Source organism: Diadema antillarum, unplaced genomic scaffold, assembly GCF_040938485.1.
Source record: "Diadema antillarum isolate AM-2024a unplaced genomic scaffold, OU_Dant_1.0 scf00000093, whole genome shotgun sequence".
Classification (NCBI taxonomy): domain Eukaryota; kingdom Metazoa; phylum Echinodermata; class Echinoidea; order Diadematoida; family Diadematidae; genus Diadema; species Diadema antillarum.
In genome coordinates, this window is record NW_027270982.1 from 1,860,586 (window position 1) to 1,876,841 (window position 16,256).

The 16,256-nt window shown below is 37.7% G+C and overlaps 2 protein-coding genes across 2 annotated transcripts in view; one reads left to right on the top strand and one right to left on the bottom strand.

The window, feature by feature from the left end:
• LOC139718362 (origin recognition complex subunit 5-like) overlaps nucleotides 1-16,256 on the bottom strand; it is a 299,115-nt gene that overhangs the window by 149,817 nt on the left and 133,042 nt on the right. The gene's annotated exons all lie outside the window — the stretch shown is intronic.
• LOC139718367 (leucine-rich repeat serine/threonine-protein kinase 2-like) overlaps nucleotides 1-16,256 on the top strand; it is a 159,747-nt gene that overhangs the window by 56,983 nt on the left and 86,508 nt on the right. The window contains exons 11-18 of the mRNA XM_071629838.1: nucleotides 649-725; nucleotides 2,655-2,767; nucleotides 3,396-3,525; nucleotides 4,590-4,744; nucleotides 5,150-5,278; nucleotides 10,338-10,418; nucleotides 11,385-11,530; nucleotides 12,319-12,436. Coding sequence (XP_071485939.1) covers nucleotides 649-725; nucleotides 2,655-2,767; nucleotides 3,396-3,525; nucleotides 4,590-4,744; nucleotides 5,150-5,278; nucleotides 10,338-10,418; nucleotides 11,385-11,530; nucleotides 12,319-12,436 — 949 coding nt within the window. The remainder of the gene's footprint in view (nucleotides 1-648; nucleotides 726-2,654; nucleotides 2,768-3,395; nucleotides 3,526-4,589; nucleotides 4,745-5,149; nucleotides 5,279-10,337; nucleotides 10,419-11,384; nucleotides 11,531-12,318; nucleotides 12,437-16,256) is intronic.

Below are 16,256 nucleotides of genomic sequence, written 5' to 3' on the forward strand. Positions count from 1 at the left end.
TTTGATCTGCAAATCTGTTTTAGCATATTCAACAATTGTACATCACAAAAACTTCCAAAACTCATTTCAATTCTTATGTATTTTTTGTTTTCTGAATTTCTTATGTATTTCCTTGTTTTTCAAATTTTGTTTTTTCTTTGTTTTTTTCATTGGAAAATGTCACTGACCACTTTTCTACCATAATTAGCACAAAATTAATCAATGAAAGTGATTAATTGTAAAAATAATCAGGTTTTTATGACTTTCATGACAGAGCACTGTTTTCCATAGGAAATGTACATAAAATCACAAAATTGTGCCCGTTTTGGGGCGACATTCCGTTACAAAAATGGGCGTGGCTTTGCAAAAGTATGCACGGATGTTGCAAATTTGGTCTCAAAAGTTGCGCGAGACTTGAAAGAAGAAAGTCAAGAAGTCTCGTGACGAGGCCTTCTTGCGTTACAGAATTATAGCGCGTAACATCGAGGGGGGGCGGATTCCAAGAATGAAAGTGTTGAGTAGATGGAACTTGTTGTAACCTGATGCAAGCTATTGAGTTAACATTTGATTTCATCTTTGTTTAGCCAAGTTCAGTTAAAACGTGTACCGTGTTCTGTGACGGGGTTTTTGCCCTGTGAAATTACGGATGTATTCTTTGACCTTTGACAGGAAAATGCACTGAGAGCTCTGGCCACACTGGTCCAGAGAAGACCACAGGTCTTGGAAGGGATGGTGGACAGTGAAAGGTTAGTGAATGTTGACCCTGAAATGCTCTTTGTGGTCACTCTTGTAGCTACTTTATGATTTAGACACTGTATTGTGGGTGATATATAATCCACCATCTCATAAGTGAGACTTCAACACTACCAGCCAAGAGTGACAATAACTGTAGTACTAGTAGTCTAACCAATAGGTGTAATCACACCCAGAGACTTTGGTCATGTCTATGATAGTCATGATCATGACATGCCTTTTATTGGGCCCAAGAGGTCCACAGATGCAAATAGTGCTCAATTTTAAGGCAGGTATTGAGTGGGGTGTGTTGTCTATGATACCACATCAACTATATTGGACTTGGAGCAATTAAATAGCATGTTTTGTCAACAGTTTTCATTTGTTGTGGCATGGAAGTGCTACCAAGTAATAGCAAAGTTTGATGGAACTTTGACAGAGCTTAGGAAGGAAAAAACAATGGCATATCCTTTCCTCGTCCATTTTCTGATGGATTACCATTTTGTCATATACTTGCACAGTTATCACTTTTAGATGACAGATCAGACATACATGTACATTGTCGTTTATCTTTTATAAGACAAGTCCACGACATAAAAAGACAGAAATGTGTCTTTTTTGTTAAATTGAAAAAGAGAAAGAAAAAGAAAGGTCCGGTTATTTGAGACTTTCGTGAGTTTGCAAAGTTACACAGTCTCAATCGAAATATAGAATAATGGTGCTTTTGTTGGAGCTATGTAATAGAAATACAAGCTCATTATTATACCCCCGCCAAACGAAGTTTGAAGGGGGTATATAGGAATCAGCGGACGGTCGGGCGGTCGGGCGGTCGGGCGGTCGGTCGGGCGGTCGGGCGGTCGGTCCGTTGCAAATCTTGCGTCGCGAACTTCTTCCTCAGTTTTCAACCGATTCCCATAAAACTTGGCACAGATGTGTGCCTTAGGTTGTAGATGTGCAAGACGTATTTTTTGACAGTACCCAAAAGTACGTTGCCATGGTAACGGCATATTATGGGCAAAAATGGGTACAAATCTTGTGTCGCGAACTCCTCCCACAGCTTTTGATCAATTTTTATGAAATTAGGTACAGATGTTCATCTGAATATGTTAATGTGCAAGACACATATTTCCGCAGTGGCAAAAAGTGCGTTGCCATGGTAACGGCATGTTATTGGTAAAATATAGGGCAAAATGCTTCATGGCAAAACTGCTTCATCAGTGTTCTTCCAATTCTCATGGAATTCATATTGAATGTTTGTCTTAGGATATAGGTCAGCATGACACATTTCTTGACAGTGACAAAAAGTATGTTGCCATGGTAACAGCTCACATATTATGAGCCAAAATGATGGAAAATTTTGTGTTGCAAACTACTTCCTCAGTTTTTGCCCAATTTCCATGAAACTTGGTACAGATGTGTGCCTTTGGTTGTAGATGTGCAAGACGCATTTTTCGACAGTACCCGAAAGTACATTGCCATGGTAACGGCATATTAATGGCAGAAGATCAAGGAAAGATCTTGCGGATTTAACTACTTCCTCAGTTTTTTGACCAAAGCTTATGAAATTTTGTTTTGACCAAAGCTTATGAAATGCATTGTTTGGTGGGGGTATAACCAGTCGCTGTAGCGACATTTCTAGTTTATTAGACCACTAACCCTATTCCAATTTCTATGTACTAAAGTACATCGTCACCATCTAGATTAAGATCTTGAGCAACATAAGATAATGAGATATTTTATATTTCAAAAAAATATCTTACAACTGCTCAAAACCCATACAGAACTTTGTCACTTGCAGTCATATGTTTATCAAAGAAATTTTATGTGTATGTGCATGTGAAGTGATTTGAGTATTCAGTCCCACATCCTTGTTACAAAATGTATTGTGTCACGTGTTGCGCACGTTCACATACTTTGAGTGTCCCATCTTCTAATCCTCGTAGGAGTCGGGCAGTGGACAGTGCTGTACTCATGACCATGAGACTTCATTCCAAGAACTCCAAGGCCATCTTTGAGGTGGCCTGCGATGCCATCCAGGCGCTAGCAGAAGTATCTGGTAACTATGGCAATGAGTAACCTCCCGTACCCTGCACTCACTCTCTAACTCACTGGATATTGCAAACATCTGAAAGTTTCACTGGGCAGTCTTCATACCTTTGTATTGTGGATATATGCCTATAGACAAAAACATCAGTTTAAAAGAGACCAAAGAAGAGTGGAATTATCGTTTGGAGTCATTGTTAAATCAATCCTTTTGTTATAGTAAACTATCATAACTGATTGACACAACTCCACAACTCCTCCGTGGTGCTGATACAGATCATAATTTTGCTTGTACATGTAGATAGCCAGATTATTTTGTTCTCGTGTCATGTCATACAGGGCAATAAACATGACTTCAGTGATATACAATGTATATTTCAGTGATATTGACTGGGCTCCTTGTAGTAGTAGTGAAAGACAAAGCGTCTAGTTTGTCTTCACTGAGTATTCACTTCTTTTCAATTCTTGCAATATGTTTCTAGTAGTAAGCAATATAATTGCAAATCCCTCTCAGTGGCAACTGTAATAGTCACATAGATACATGTATTTATCTTTCCACTTCCCTCTTTAATTTCTGCTTCTGCCCCTGGCACCTCATGCCCTTCAAACTCGCCGCCATCATTGTTCCCACAAATCCTCAGAAACCCTCCAACGCACCATTGTGGAGAAGGGCGGAGTGCATGACATCCGGGCGGGGCTGGTATCATACACCAAGGATGGATACTGCCAGGCAGCCGCCAGTCGGGCCATCAAGGGTCTGTGTATGGCAATGTGAGTCCTCAGGGAATCTTCTGATTGTATGTCGTACATGTATTGAATTACACTGGTAATTTCATTGCGATGCATGTTGTCATTAGTTGTAGTGGGTTGATGATTGTGCAGCTCACATAAGAAATCACTCACTCAAGCAGAAAAGATAAATTTGATGGACAGATACAGAGACAATGTCTACATCTTGGTGAGATATTTAATGTGCAAACTAATAACCACGCTGCTTTGCATAGTTTGCTTACATGCATTAATGTAGTTCTGCCAAGTGGCCTAACATTGAAATATTACACTGCAACATCACAACACATTCGACAGTCACAATTGGCAGTTGATGTGATAAATGGTCAGTTGAGGGTAATCTGCTGCTGTTAGTGGGCAGAGTGGTCCAGTGAAAGTGCTCTTCTCAATGACATGTCCGTGGATGTTTGCCCAAGCTCTACCCAGCTGAAGCAAAACCAAACATCATCATGACTCACATCTGCACACCAAGAACTAGAGAAGCACTCTGAGAGCGCAGACCTCCGCCAAGCATGCAGCTCATTTCCACCACTGATCTTGTTCTTCCACAGAGATCAGTGAGTTTTACCCATACGTACTTATAGCATTGTGTGCTGAAAGCTGCCCGATTTCCCAATATAGAAGCCTCTGTTACGTCATAAACCCTCAGCTCCACGGCGCGCCTCACCCTAGCAAAAACTAGAGCACGCACTTTAGTGCATGCATGCAAACCTCAAATATGCGCAGCCTGAACTCCCAAGTTCATTGACCCTACCTGCCAAAATATCAAAAATCCTTCATAGATTCCAAAAACATTCTCGGATCACTACCAAAAGTTAATCGTTTGTTACTTGTGTCATTCTCAACCTTTCCTGCAAGTTTCATCCCAATCCATTAACTACTTTTTTAGTTATTTTGCACACGGACAAACTCACAGACAAACACACAAGCCAACGGTAACGAAAACATAACCTCCTCCCTTGGCGGAGGTAATAAGTGGAAATGAATTTTCGTCATCCTTCTCACCAAGTACATGTATATCTATCCTTGTGTTGTTGCTGTTGCAGTGAGGACCGGCCTGAAGATGTTGCGCTGAACAACAAGACGTTGGTGGTGGAGGCAGACATTCACAGTCTCCTCTTCGTTGCCATGAGGAACTTCCTTAGCGACGGTGAGGTGCTCCTGGATGTTGTCAAGACTGTCACCTGTCTGGCTGAGCTCTGTGAGTTCCTTTTACTTATATTTCTGTCACATTTTGTTTTCTTTTGGTCAAATGATCCAGACAATGTGTATTCTTAAAACCAATGCAAATACTTCAGGGGTACTACATGTACATTTGTAGGCCTGTTGTTGTTGTTTCAGTCTTGGTCAGCAGAATGCATATGCTCAGGATGAAATTTTATCCTTACTAAATTTTAACAAACATTTCAAGTTCAGGGTTTGAAACAAGTAAGTAGGTGAGAGCTGACTTAGTGAAAGATAAAAAATGCAGTAAATTTATACATACTTTTTTTTGTGCAGGAAATATCCAATTATTCAGTGATGAGAATGCTTAGAGAGTGAAGTACCTTCACTCAAATGATAATGATATAAACTGGATGAATGTCTGACTCTGTTGCCATGGCAGCCATAGTGAAGAATCAGTGCATGGTGGAAGGCATCCATGAAGTCATCCTTCTTGGGATGGAGGAACATCCAGATGATCCCATCCTCCAGGAGCTCTTCCTTGAAACCATTGTGGTCTTATCTGCGACTGGTAAGCACCCCACCCCCACCCTTATCTCTCTTTTTTTTTTCACCCTCCCTATCTTTTTTACTTCACTTACAATATTTCTCTCTGTCTCTATATCTATCCACCAATGTATTTATCTATCTCTCTGCTCTCATGTACCTCCCTTCCCTCACTTCTCTTCTTTATCTCTATCTATTAATATGTCCAAAATCTTTCTTTTTTTTCTCTATCTATCTACAATGTAGGGTCTATCTATCTGGCAATCTATCTATCTATCTACCTATTTATCTGTCTACCTTCCTATCTGTTTGTTTATCTATCTACTTATCTTTCTATCTATCTCTCACTTCTGTATACAAAATGTAAGCTTTAGTTTTTCCTATCAGGACAGAAAAAAATGGTTTTGTGCCTGTTTTAGATTGCATCATGGCAGGGTATATGTATCTGAGTGTAATCCTCTGTTTTGTAGTTATCATGGTTTTGCTCACTCATTAAATAAACCATTTGAGATTAAAATGTACTTATCTCACTTATGTAGACGCCAAAAGACAGTCGGATATCCAGTGGAAATAGATAGCCATTAAGAGAGAAAATCTCATTTCAACTGTGTTTTTACCCATGTGTGTATACAGGATGATAATCTCTTTGATGTCAAATACAAGTATGTAGGAGCTAATTCAAGAGATGTATTTCCATGCAAAATAATTAGACATAAACTGGAAATAGAGTGTGGAAACCAAGTCTAGTGCCCATGCACATTCTTTTTCAGCAGTTCTGAATCTTTCACATTAGTTAGCCATGTTGTCTGCAGCACTGCACGGAAAACACATAACTAATTCTGTGACAATTATGACAAATATGTCATCCTTTGAGGACTTTATGGACATTTGTATTCTTTCTTCATTACAGATGTATACTCGGGTCTAGTGATGGGCCCAACAGGTTAAAAACTTTATGGATATACATTGTATTGCATGTGATTGCATTGGAAACAAAAAAGAAAAAAAAATGCAAACTTACATTTGCCGCTGTATATTTTTCGTTAAATGAAATCATCTGCATATGGAAAGTACCAGAATGGGGCATGATCCACATCCAAATAAAAAAGCATGAAATATTGCAAGGAAATTAGCTGCATTGCCACATTAAACTACATGTATGTGGGACTCTGTAGTGCTGCATTGTTATTTTCACTATATGTTGTTACAGTTTCTTTAGGTAGAGTTATAAAAAAAAGGATGATTGTCATTCATTCGAACCCTTTTGTTATTCATATGTCTTTGTTTCAGTTTCAGGATTTTTATTTTTGGAAGTCTTGAAATTGCTTAATCCGTGACATATTATTTTCTAATGGACAATGCAGTTAACAGTATTAAAGTTCGTATTTCTCACTCAAATTGGCAGAAGTTTTGTATAGCTCTTTCTGTTTTTTATGCAAATTTGATGAATTTAACCATTTCCATCTAATCTTTCCTGAAAAAGGGGGATTAAGTGGTGCTTCTTAACGTTCATATGTCATAGTTAAATTTGGTTGTTTTTTCAATACTTACAGAATAGAATTCAGTACAGGGATTATGCACCAAACAAAAACACATCATACAACATCTGCAATGATTCTTGCTCTATGATTGGTAGACTGCTCATCATGTGACATTAAAAGAAAAAGTACCTTTGCATGCTCAACTGCTGAGCGTGCAATTTTCATTGAGTAGTATAGGCTATTACACTCTGATGTCATCCCTTTACATTTACTCCCATGAAAGGCTCTTTAATAATCAACCTATAGTTTGGCACTGATGCACTCCTCTGATGTTACAATATACATACCTGTACATTGCACAACTTCAGCAGCACGCACTCAATTAGTTACGAGGAAGTGCTCAAACACTTGAATATTTCTTTTCAACAATTTCGACCTATCGCTTTCTTGTACAACTGTACTATATTACAACCATTCCCCTTTAATGAACAATCATTGCCATTTCTTTACTGTATGTAAGAATGGGTATAGACCACATTCATCGACATCCAAGGTGTTGCAGAAGACAAGGAATGAATGGTTTTTGCTCGTTTAATGAACACGATATCACATTCAGTGGAAAATCTTGTACCATTGCACCCAAGTCCAAAGTAAGGCAGAAGACAAAGGAAAGATGTGAAATATTGTGGTGAAAAGAAAATTAGAATTTCTTTTGCAGTCTATAAAAAAAGAGTAATGCTAGCTTTGTGAAAAAGTATGAAAAGAGTCATCATCCTGTCACACAGTGGCAAAGTTAAAGGACAAGTTCACCTTCATAGACATGTGGGTTGAGTGAATGCAGCAATATTAGTAGAACACATCAGTGAGAGTTTGAGGAAAATCGGACAATCCTTTCAAAAGTTATGAATTTTTGAAGTTTCTGCTCCGTCAAGACTGGATGAGAAGACTACTATAGCTTGTAATGTCACACATGTACAACGATATAAAGAAAGGATAAAGAAAATTCAACATATTTTCACTTTTCTCGCATAACAAATGGACACTTGACTTCTCTCTTTCAGGAGGCAGGGGGAATAATATTACCCTTAATATATGTCAGTAACAAGTCGAAGAAATGTGCACTTTGTTCAAAAAGTGAAGTTTTTATGAAATTCTCTTTTTATTTTCTTTATATTGATGTACGCATATGACATCATACACTGTAGTAGTCTTCTCATCCAGCAGTGACTGCCCAGATACTCTAAAAATTCATAACTTCTGAACGGATTGTCCGATTTTCCACAAACTTTCACTGATGAGTTCTACTAATATTGCTGCATTCACTCAATCCACATGTATATGAAGGTGGACTTGTCCTTTAAGTATACCTTCCTTTCACATTTGCTCTCAAAACAGTGTACAGTTAGTCATATACAAAGGGGGAATGGTCATCACCAAACAATTCAAATAGTTCACTTTGAAAGACAAAGGATAATTTTTTGTTGATTTAATTTGTGAATGGCTTTGTGAATGGCTTTGCAATTACAATATGTACATACATTGTATTTGTTGGTCATGACTGTCCCTGTGGGGAAAAATGGAATTCACAAAAAACTTGCAAGAAAATGTGCATGCTCATACAGGTGTAGCATAATTTTTTTTTTCCGGGGGGTGGGGGGTGGTCAACAGGTACAATGTTACTCCCAAAAATGTAATCTTAAAGACACTACTTTCACTTTCACTGGCACATTTGATCAATGATGATGAAAGCAAATGAAACTCTTATCATATTTTCTTCTTTTTTCTGCTGATTTCTCAAACCTAATATATCATTTGCCGTTAAAGACAGTGTGACACACTTGGAGGTGTTAATTTTCGTAAATTGATTGACATTTTTAAAAAAAAGAATAAATGCTAGAATGTTAAGAGGATTCATCGATATCAGGTTATTTTCTTTAAACAATTCATAGTGTACACAATCATATTTGCAAATTCAAACGATGCGATGATGTCATTGCATCACAATCTATCCATTTGTTTGGCCAAAAAGAAGTAATCATAAATGTCAGTTTAACAACTCATTTTAACTCTTTGTGTAGTAATTAGAACTTTACTTTAACTTGATGCACTTAGTGCAATTGACTGTTCTTTATTCAATGTAAAAAAAAGGAGAAAAGTCAAATAAGGAAGATGTTTGTGCGGGTCAGCTGAAGACTTGAAAGGGTCTGACATCATCATAATAATAATAATGATGATAATGATAATAATGATAATAATAATAATAATAATAATAATAATAATAATAATAATAATAATAATAATAATAATAGCAACAACAACAACGATAGTAATCAGAATCAGAATCATGATAACTGCATTTATATGGCGCTTTATACTGGTGTTTCTAAGCGCACTGGTGCAATTCATACAAAAAGACTAAAAAACACAACAACATCAGGACAATGCAAAACCAAAATTATAGTCACAAAAGAAGAAGAAGAAGAATCTCTTCATTTGCGTATCTGACTGTATCTGAAATACTATTTTCATGAAAAGCATGCAACACTTTGGTATTGTTCAACCTTCTTATTTGATGTCCAGGTCTTTTGAAATTTCTACCAGTCTGCTTTAGATATTCAGTTTTTCAACTCAAAGAGGTCAATCTCTCAAATGTCAACCAAGAAATTTGAAATGAAGAAGACTATAGTTTATCACCATCATAGCTTCTCTTTCCCCCCCCCCCTTCTTCATCATCCATACTCCTTTTTAGTTCAATGAATGTTAATTCCTATTCATATATTTTAAAAATATTACTTTTACAGCGGTCATGTTGATATGTTCAAATGCTCTTCATTTTATTAATTTCTGTTAGCACTTGTTTCTTGGGAATGCATTTTGAAAATTTGTGTCACCATCATTTGTGCGACCAATGTGTACTATTCTGCAATGTCTGTAAACGACATGTATGGGTTGACCGTTGCTGAAACAAAATGATTAATTTTTAATTAAGCAGTGAATTTTTAATAAAGGCAACTTGAAAAAGAAACTCCCTATGTTTTCACAGTTTGAATTGACACACATATGCATTGTAGTACTTGCAAACTGTATTCACAGCAATTTTGTGTATGAAAAAAGAGGTCTCTTAAAATAATACTGTTTTATTACGAAAAATGTCTCCGCAGTCTTTTGTATTTTGAGGTGCCTCAAATATGTAAATGTTTTGTCTAGTCTTTTCATCGTGTTCGAGAGCCTGTAATAACCTGTACCTTTAAAACATGCATGTCGTATGCATAATATGATAAAGGGCAGAAAGACAATGATACCTTTTACTTAAAAATAAACAAGAACAAATAGACCAGAAATTGTAGCATTCAGGAATGTGTGACAATTTTAGATAGTTGAAAATTTGAGAATTAAAAGAATTAAATGAAACCCAGATGAAAAAAAAAAAGTTTGTATCAGTGCATGTGTGTATAAAGATCGCCTTGTATTTCCAAGATGGGGAAAGTTGCCTTTAATTGCATATTATGCATTTGCCATAAGAGAGATTAGATATAAATAGGGATATATTACACAGGTCTATGTATGATGTACTGATTGAGGGTATGTTTTATTCATACACAGATGGGATGATTGACATCTTGTGTGACGCAGGCATCTTGTCTTTTACTGTGGAGACCATGGAGAAATACAGCCACATTGAAGGTAAGACCAACAACTACAAATATTTCTCATCGTATAGTGTTTGAAACAGGGTGTTCCAATATGACATAAGCTGTTAATCAGAGGGGCACAAACACTTTGACACTTTCACTTGTCCCGGCAATGATATTCAATTTAGAGGTTTGCCTATTATCAGGAAAAATGTGACAGTGCCATAATCTATACAGATGTTATACAACATTGTAGCTACACATATCCAAGAATAGAAAACAGAATTCAAACAATTTGGGCAAAAGTAGATGGGATCTTCTTTACAGACATTCAGAAGAAAGAGATAAGAGAAAGCTACTGCATAATGATGCTTAAAGATTTTGACTACATTGTACTCTTGGGAGTGTATCCACTATGAGAGATTTTTATCACAGACTGCTTTACAAACCTCTTTAACAATGTGAGTGTTCATAAGAAGAGTAATCAAACAATTGAGATTCTAAAGATGAACAACAGATGTCTTTTGGACAAGCATAGTGACAAAGAGAAGAAGAGGGGCATGCATTGAAAGACATTTGTACAAAATTGGTTTGGACTATAAAGGAAAGCCTGTATACTCTACTGTCTGAAGTCTGAGATCTTGTTATCGCAAGTTAATTCTGTAGAAAACCTCAGTGAAAAGTGGGAACAGAAACGGGCATGTGTCTGACTATTTGAACAATTCAAGACAATGCCCCCCCCCAAAAAAAAAAAATAATAATAATAAATGAATAAATAAAATGAAATAGCAGAAAAGGAAAAGAAAGAGCAGAAAAATCACAGGAAAATGTTGATTGCCCACATTTCCCATATATTTTTAACATTATCCTGTCCTACTCCTTGTATAAATGGTCTCCTGTGATAATTGAGTGAAAAGCTACTGTAGCACGGGCAATTCATGAGGTATGATGACATCTACTCTCTCCCCTTCCCATCATCCCCCCCCCCCACCCCAAAAAAAAAAATAAATAAATAAAGCAATCCAAGAGAAAGGCACCATCTTGCTCCAGACAGTGGTGAACAAGAAGAAGTCCATCTGTGACAATCGGCTGGCGGAGAAGATCGCGCGGGCCATCGTGAGCTCGATGAAGAAGTTTAGGCAGGCCCCAAATGTCCTTGCGGAGGTGAGACTTACTGTGTAACAATCCATATACAGGTTATACTTAACCCTTTGAGGATGAGCTGACTTTGCTGTAACACATATTTCCCATAGATATGGTGTACCCGCCCAAGTATTCTTGAGACTAGTCTTCAACGGGTTCTTAAAGACTGTTCATGATCACGCGTAAGACCAGATTTGTTGAGTGCAAAGTGCAGTATCTCCAGTCTTTAGTTGTAGACTTTATTGCATGGACAACATTGTTTTTGTTAGTCAGTTAAGTTCATGTTGGATTGAAGGTTACAGACTGGTAGTTAGAGTGAAGATATGAATTGAGTGTGAATGAGACCCAGTGTCTGTTCTAAGTCATTAGTTGTTAATTTTTCATCAAAAGTAATGTTGTATGATGACAAATGAGAAAATCATGGATTCTTTGGGGAGTGACTTTAATGCCTGCTATGTCATAGATGTAGGATTGGTGGTTTATAATCTGTATGTGCATCCATGGTATTCTATGTCATTTTGAGTGAATTTATGTGGAGCTTTATGTATGCTGGTCAGAATAAAGGGAGAGTATTACATATAATTCCTAACACCATCTGTCCTAATTGTTCACTTGTGTGCTTGTAAGGCCTGATTGTTGTAAAAGAAGATAGAATATCATCAGCTTTATATGTACGTAACACAATTCAACATTTGTGAATTCAGTGAAATTGGTATGGTTGTCTCTATCACTTGATTTTGTCCTTTATTTTACTGAATAAGTGGTATTTAAACTTTTATTATCTTTTAAAATATTCTTTTGTTTATCAGAGTTGCGTTGCCATGCAGTTTCTGGCAGACCTCTCGCAGGAGGTCACCAAGACGCTGGTCAACTTCAACGCCCATGAGGAGCTCTTTCACATCTTGGAGACATACAAGGGTGACGAAAGTAGGTCTAGCCAAAGTCCTCGGAACCGGCAGTTTTCTTTCATTGTATCGAAATTTCATTATAACCGAACAAATAAACAATAAGATTACATAGAGTGGATAATGTTGCGGCCTGAATTTTTACTTCGTTGTAACCGGAATTTCGTTATAACCACGTTCATTCTAACGGGAGTGCACTGTACTCTTTGATTCTGAGCATCAACACCCCTGTGTTACGAGTGGAACTGTTATCGTCGGATATCACCACTGAGTGACTTACCGGTATTTGCGATTAATCTGTCTCATTTCTTTTTTAACCGCAAAGGAGAAAGAGGCTTTTGCATCATGTGTAGTTCTGACAGCTGCCTTACTGGCTATATTTGATAACTACAGTCAGACCATTATGTTATGTTACTCCCGCACGCACTGCGCACGGGGCTGCTTCGTGCGGCTGCGTGCAGGTTCGTGCGATCTCGCACGGGAGCGTATGGCTCCGTGCGCCCCTGTACGCGGCCGTGCGTGGTCGTGCACCTCCGTGCGGATCTGCACGCCCCCGTGCAGATCCGCACGCCTGCGTGCGGATCCATACTCCCTCGCACGCTGTCGCACGGACCCGTGCGGGTCTGGCGCACGGGCCCGTGCGGGTCGGGCGCACGGACCCGTGCGGCTTTGGGGTGCGATTTCGCACGGCCCCGTGCCGCCAGTGCTTGGTTCCCGCATGATCCCATCTCACCTCCCTGGTTCCCGCAGTGCTTACACGGTACGTGTGTATCAGGTGTATACCGCGTGCGAGTCCATGCGCCATTCCCCGGCCGACAGTTTCAGCGCAAGCGTGAAATGAGACGATTCCCGACAATACAAGGCTTGTTACTTGCGCCAAGGAGCTTCAAACCCTTGCTTAAAATTGCGCATTGCCAGTCAGTCGGCAAGCCGAAAACCCCCGTCTAGAATATCCAAGTTCTCGCACGGGTGACCTCGAGTTGACCCCGCAGATCATGATAACTGAATTACGTTTTCACATGATTTTTTTTTTTTTTTTTTTTTTTTTTGGACAGGTTAAGGTTAAAACCTGAAAGCAATATTGTTTAAATTTCCCAAGAGCGACATGAAAGGTCATCGACTTCGTGCCTGGCTAATTCATTACCGATGTCCCGGAAATAATGGGTTCACATACTCGTCTAAAATTCCCCTAAGAGTCTTCTTTTTCATTGTAGGGCACTAACGAACGCATACCATGTAAAAGGAAAATTATTATCCAGCTATAAGATGATACCAAAGGTGTAACGTGATGATTAGATGGGTCAGCAGCGCGCGCCAGCTGAAATCATAAGGATATCATTCCTTTACTCGGCACGAAATCGCGAAAATATTGTACTGTCCCACATATAGAAATTGACGTGTTCCATGGATGCCCTTTGTGTGTTATGAGCGACCCCAGCGTAACTGACATGGTCAATTATAAGCGTCTACTAGCTGTGATATACTGTGCTTGTGTCTGTCGGTGGGCATTATGTACAAGTAGCCTATTGCCTCTTGCTTGGCCTCTCTCTCTCTCTCTCTCTCTTCTCTCTCTCTCTCAACAAGTCATGAATTCACTTTACCCATCGTGCCTAATCGAACTACGACATGATTGAGGTAACTGCGCCTTTTTTTTTCATAGTCAAAATCAAACTAATTCTTTACATAATTTAAAAAAAAAATCTTCATATAATTTCTCAAAATACTCAAAAGATGGCCTCAATAAAAACTTTCTACAAAGATTGCATACGGCAATCTTTACGGCCTAAACAAGTTTTTTAGAGCTATTAGTTCACCCTGTGACGATGACTTCGATTGCGTTTTGAACTTGTACCGAACTACTTTCAACACAACTATTACCTTTATAGTTCGATTGATGAACTAGTCTTTTGAATTCATAACCGACATTCGTAATCGTAAGCATACAGTAACAAAATACTGTCAATAACAGTTGGAAAATGCAAATGCTATAATAATAGCGCGAAATACACGATTAACGATCATCTGCATACATTCTAATTCCCAAGTGATGTCGCTTTGAAAATGACACCAGGTTTGACTACTGCTTCAAGCAAAGAAAAGGAAAAGGAATGGGATATACTTCTAATGATAATATCACGCCGTACAACAAGTGGTACAAGGCATTCCACTGTATTTGGTAATGTCGGTTACGTTTTTGTGCGCTTTACGTACGGAAAATAAAAGGCAGATTGATGCTATTAAATGCTAACACAACGCATTCAAATTATTTTTTTTTTAATAGACCGTGTACAATGTAATGTTTTAGTATTCGGTTTGAAACTTTAAATTTGCGAGTCCTTTATAAAGTTATATGGGTTATTACATTATCAAGCAAAAATTACAGTACATGTACTTTAAGGATTCGGATTTGCTCAGAAGATTAACAATGCTATCTTTGGCAATAGTTTGCAACAGAGACATAGATATACAATGTAATTCTGTTTTTATAGATAGAAAGGAAAACGTAAATAAGTCAACTTTATAACTCTAATTAGCTTTCTCACCAACCGAACTTGATTTGATCTGCCGTGCATGATATCGCTGTGTGTTCTATTAATTCTATGATATTGTTTAATTTGATATTGTTGAATTGGCACGCGTGTTTTTTTTTATGCAGAATATTTCAGGTAGGTATAATTCATTGAAGCTAATAATGTTTGCACATATGACGTGTACGTTGTTTTGTATTTTCATTTTTATAATATATCACGTGTCCATTATCTGATTATGACTACGAAAATATGACAACTGTTTAAATGCGGAGTATGTACTGGAACACTAATGTCTCCCACCAGTATAGACAAACTAATTTCTAGTCGTCTATCCCCGCTTGAAATGGAAATGAAATTACACACAAAAAAAAAAGAAGAAAGAAAACGAAGTACAATTTTCAGCAGATTTCAACCGTTTTGTTTAGTGCCTGATACATGTAATGGACAAAATTCTTTAACGCATAAGCAATCACACAACTTTTGGGAATAAATGTATGTCTTAATGATTGTATCTTATGGAAGAAAACTCGTCTCCTTGCCTGAATTTTAGCTTCTTCTTTTTCAAGCTTGCGGGAAAGAAATAGTTGAACATCAATCGCAATCATAAAGAGAAGCCACATCCTTAAAAATAAACACAGGAGTACTGAGACGCACTACGAAATAAAAACTGGCCTTTTATCTCTATTGACAACGTATGACAATGAAATGCTTCCTTTTGTTGGGGGGGGGTTGATTATTCTGAAGGTTCATAGATCACAAAATTTATATGGTTCGCTATTAGCTTAGGTTCGTTAAGAAAAAAAAAATAAACAGATAAATGCGTTCCTTTTCCGGTGGTTCCTTTACCCGAAAGTAATCAAGCAATCACTTATTTCAGTATAAGATTTGTGAATACAAAACGAAACGAGGACGGCCTTTCAAGTATTAATTCCGAATATAATTGTAAATATGATTATCGGTCTATACTCAACTTCTCAAATGCAGAAAGATTGCAACTGTAAATGTGGTGTTTTGTAAAAAAAAAATAAATAAAAATAGGTTTAAGCTACAAGTTAATGGTTCTTTATATGCTATGGTATCACAAAAGTGACCGAGAATAAGAAGTACTATAATTTTAAATTAATATGATACAATCATAATTATAAAAAAAAAAAAAACAACATGAAGCTGTCAGACCTATACATCAACATTTGCTTCTGATACGTATAGTATAAATTATGTGCAGCTTTGGCAAGCGCGATAAAAGCGATAAATAATGTGGACGCAACGCCTGTAAGGGGAATGTGCCTAATATGGCGGGAATTCAGAATG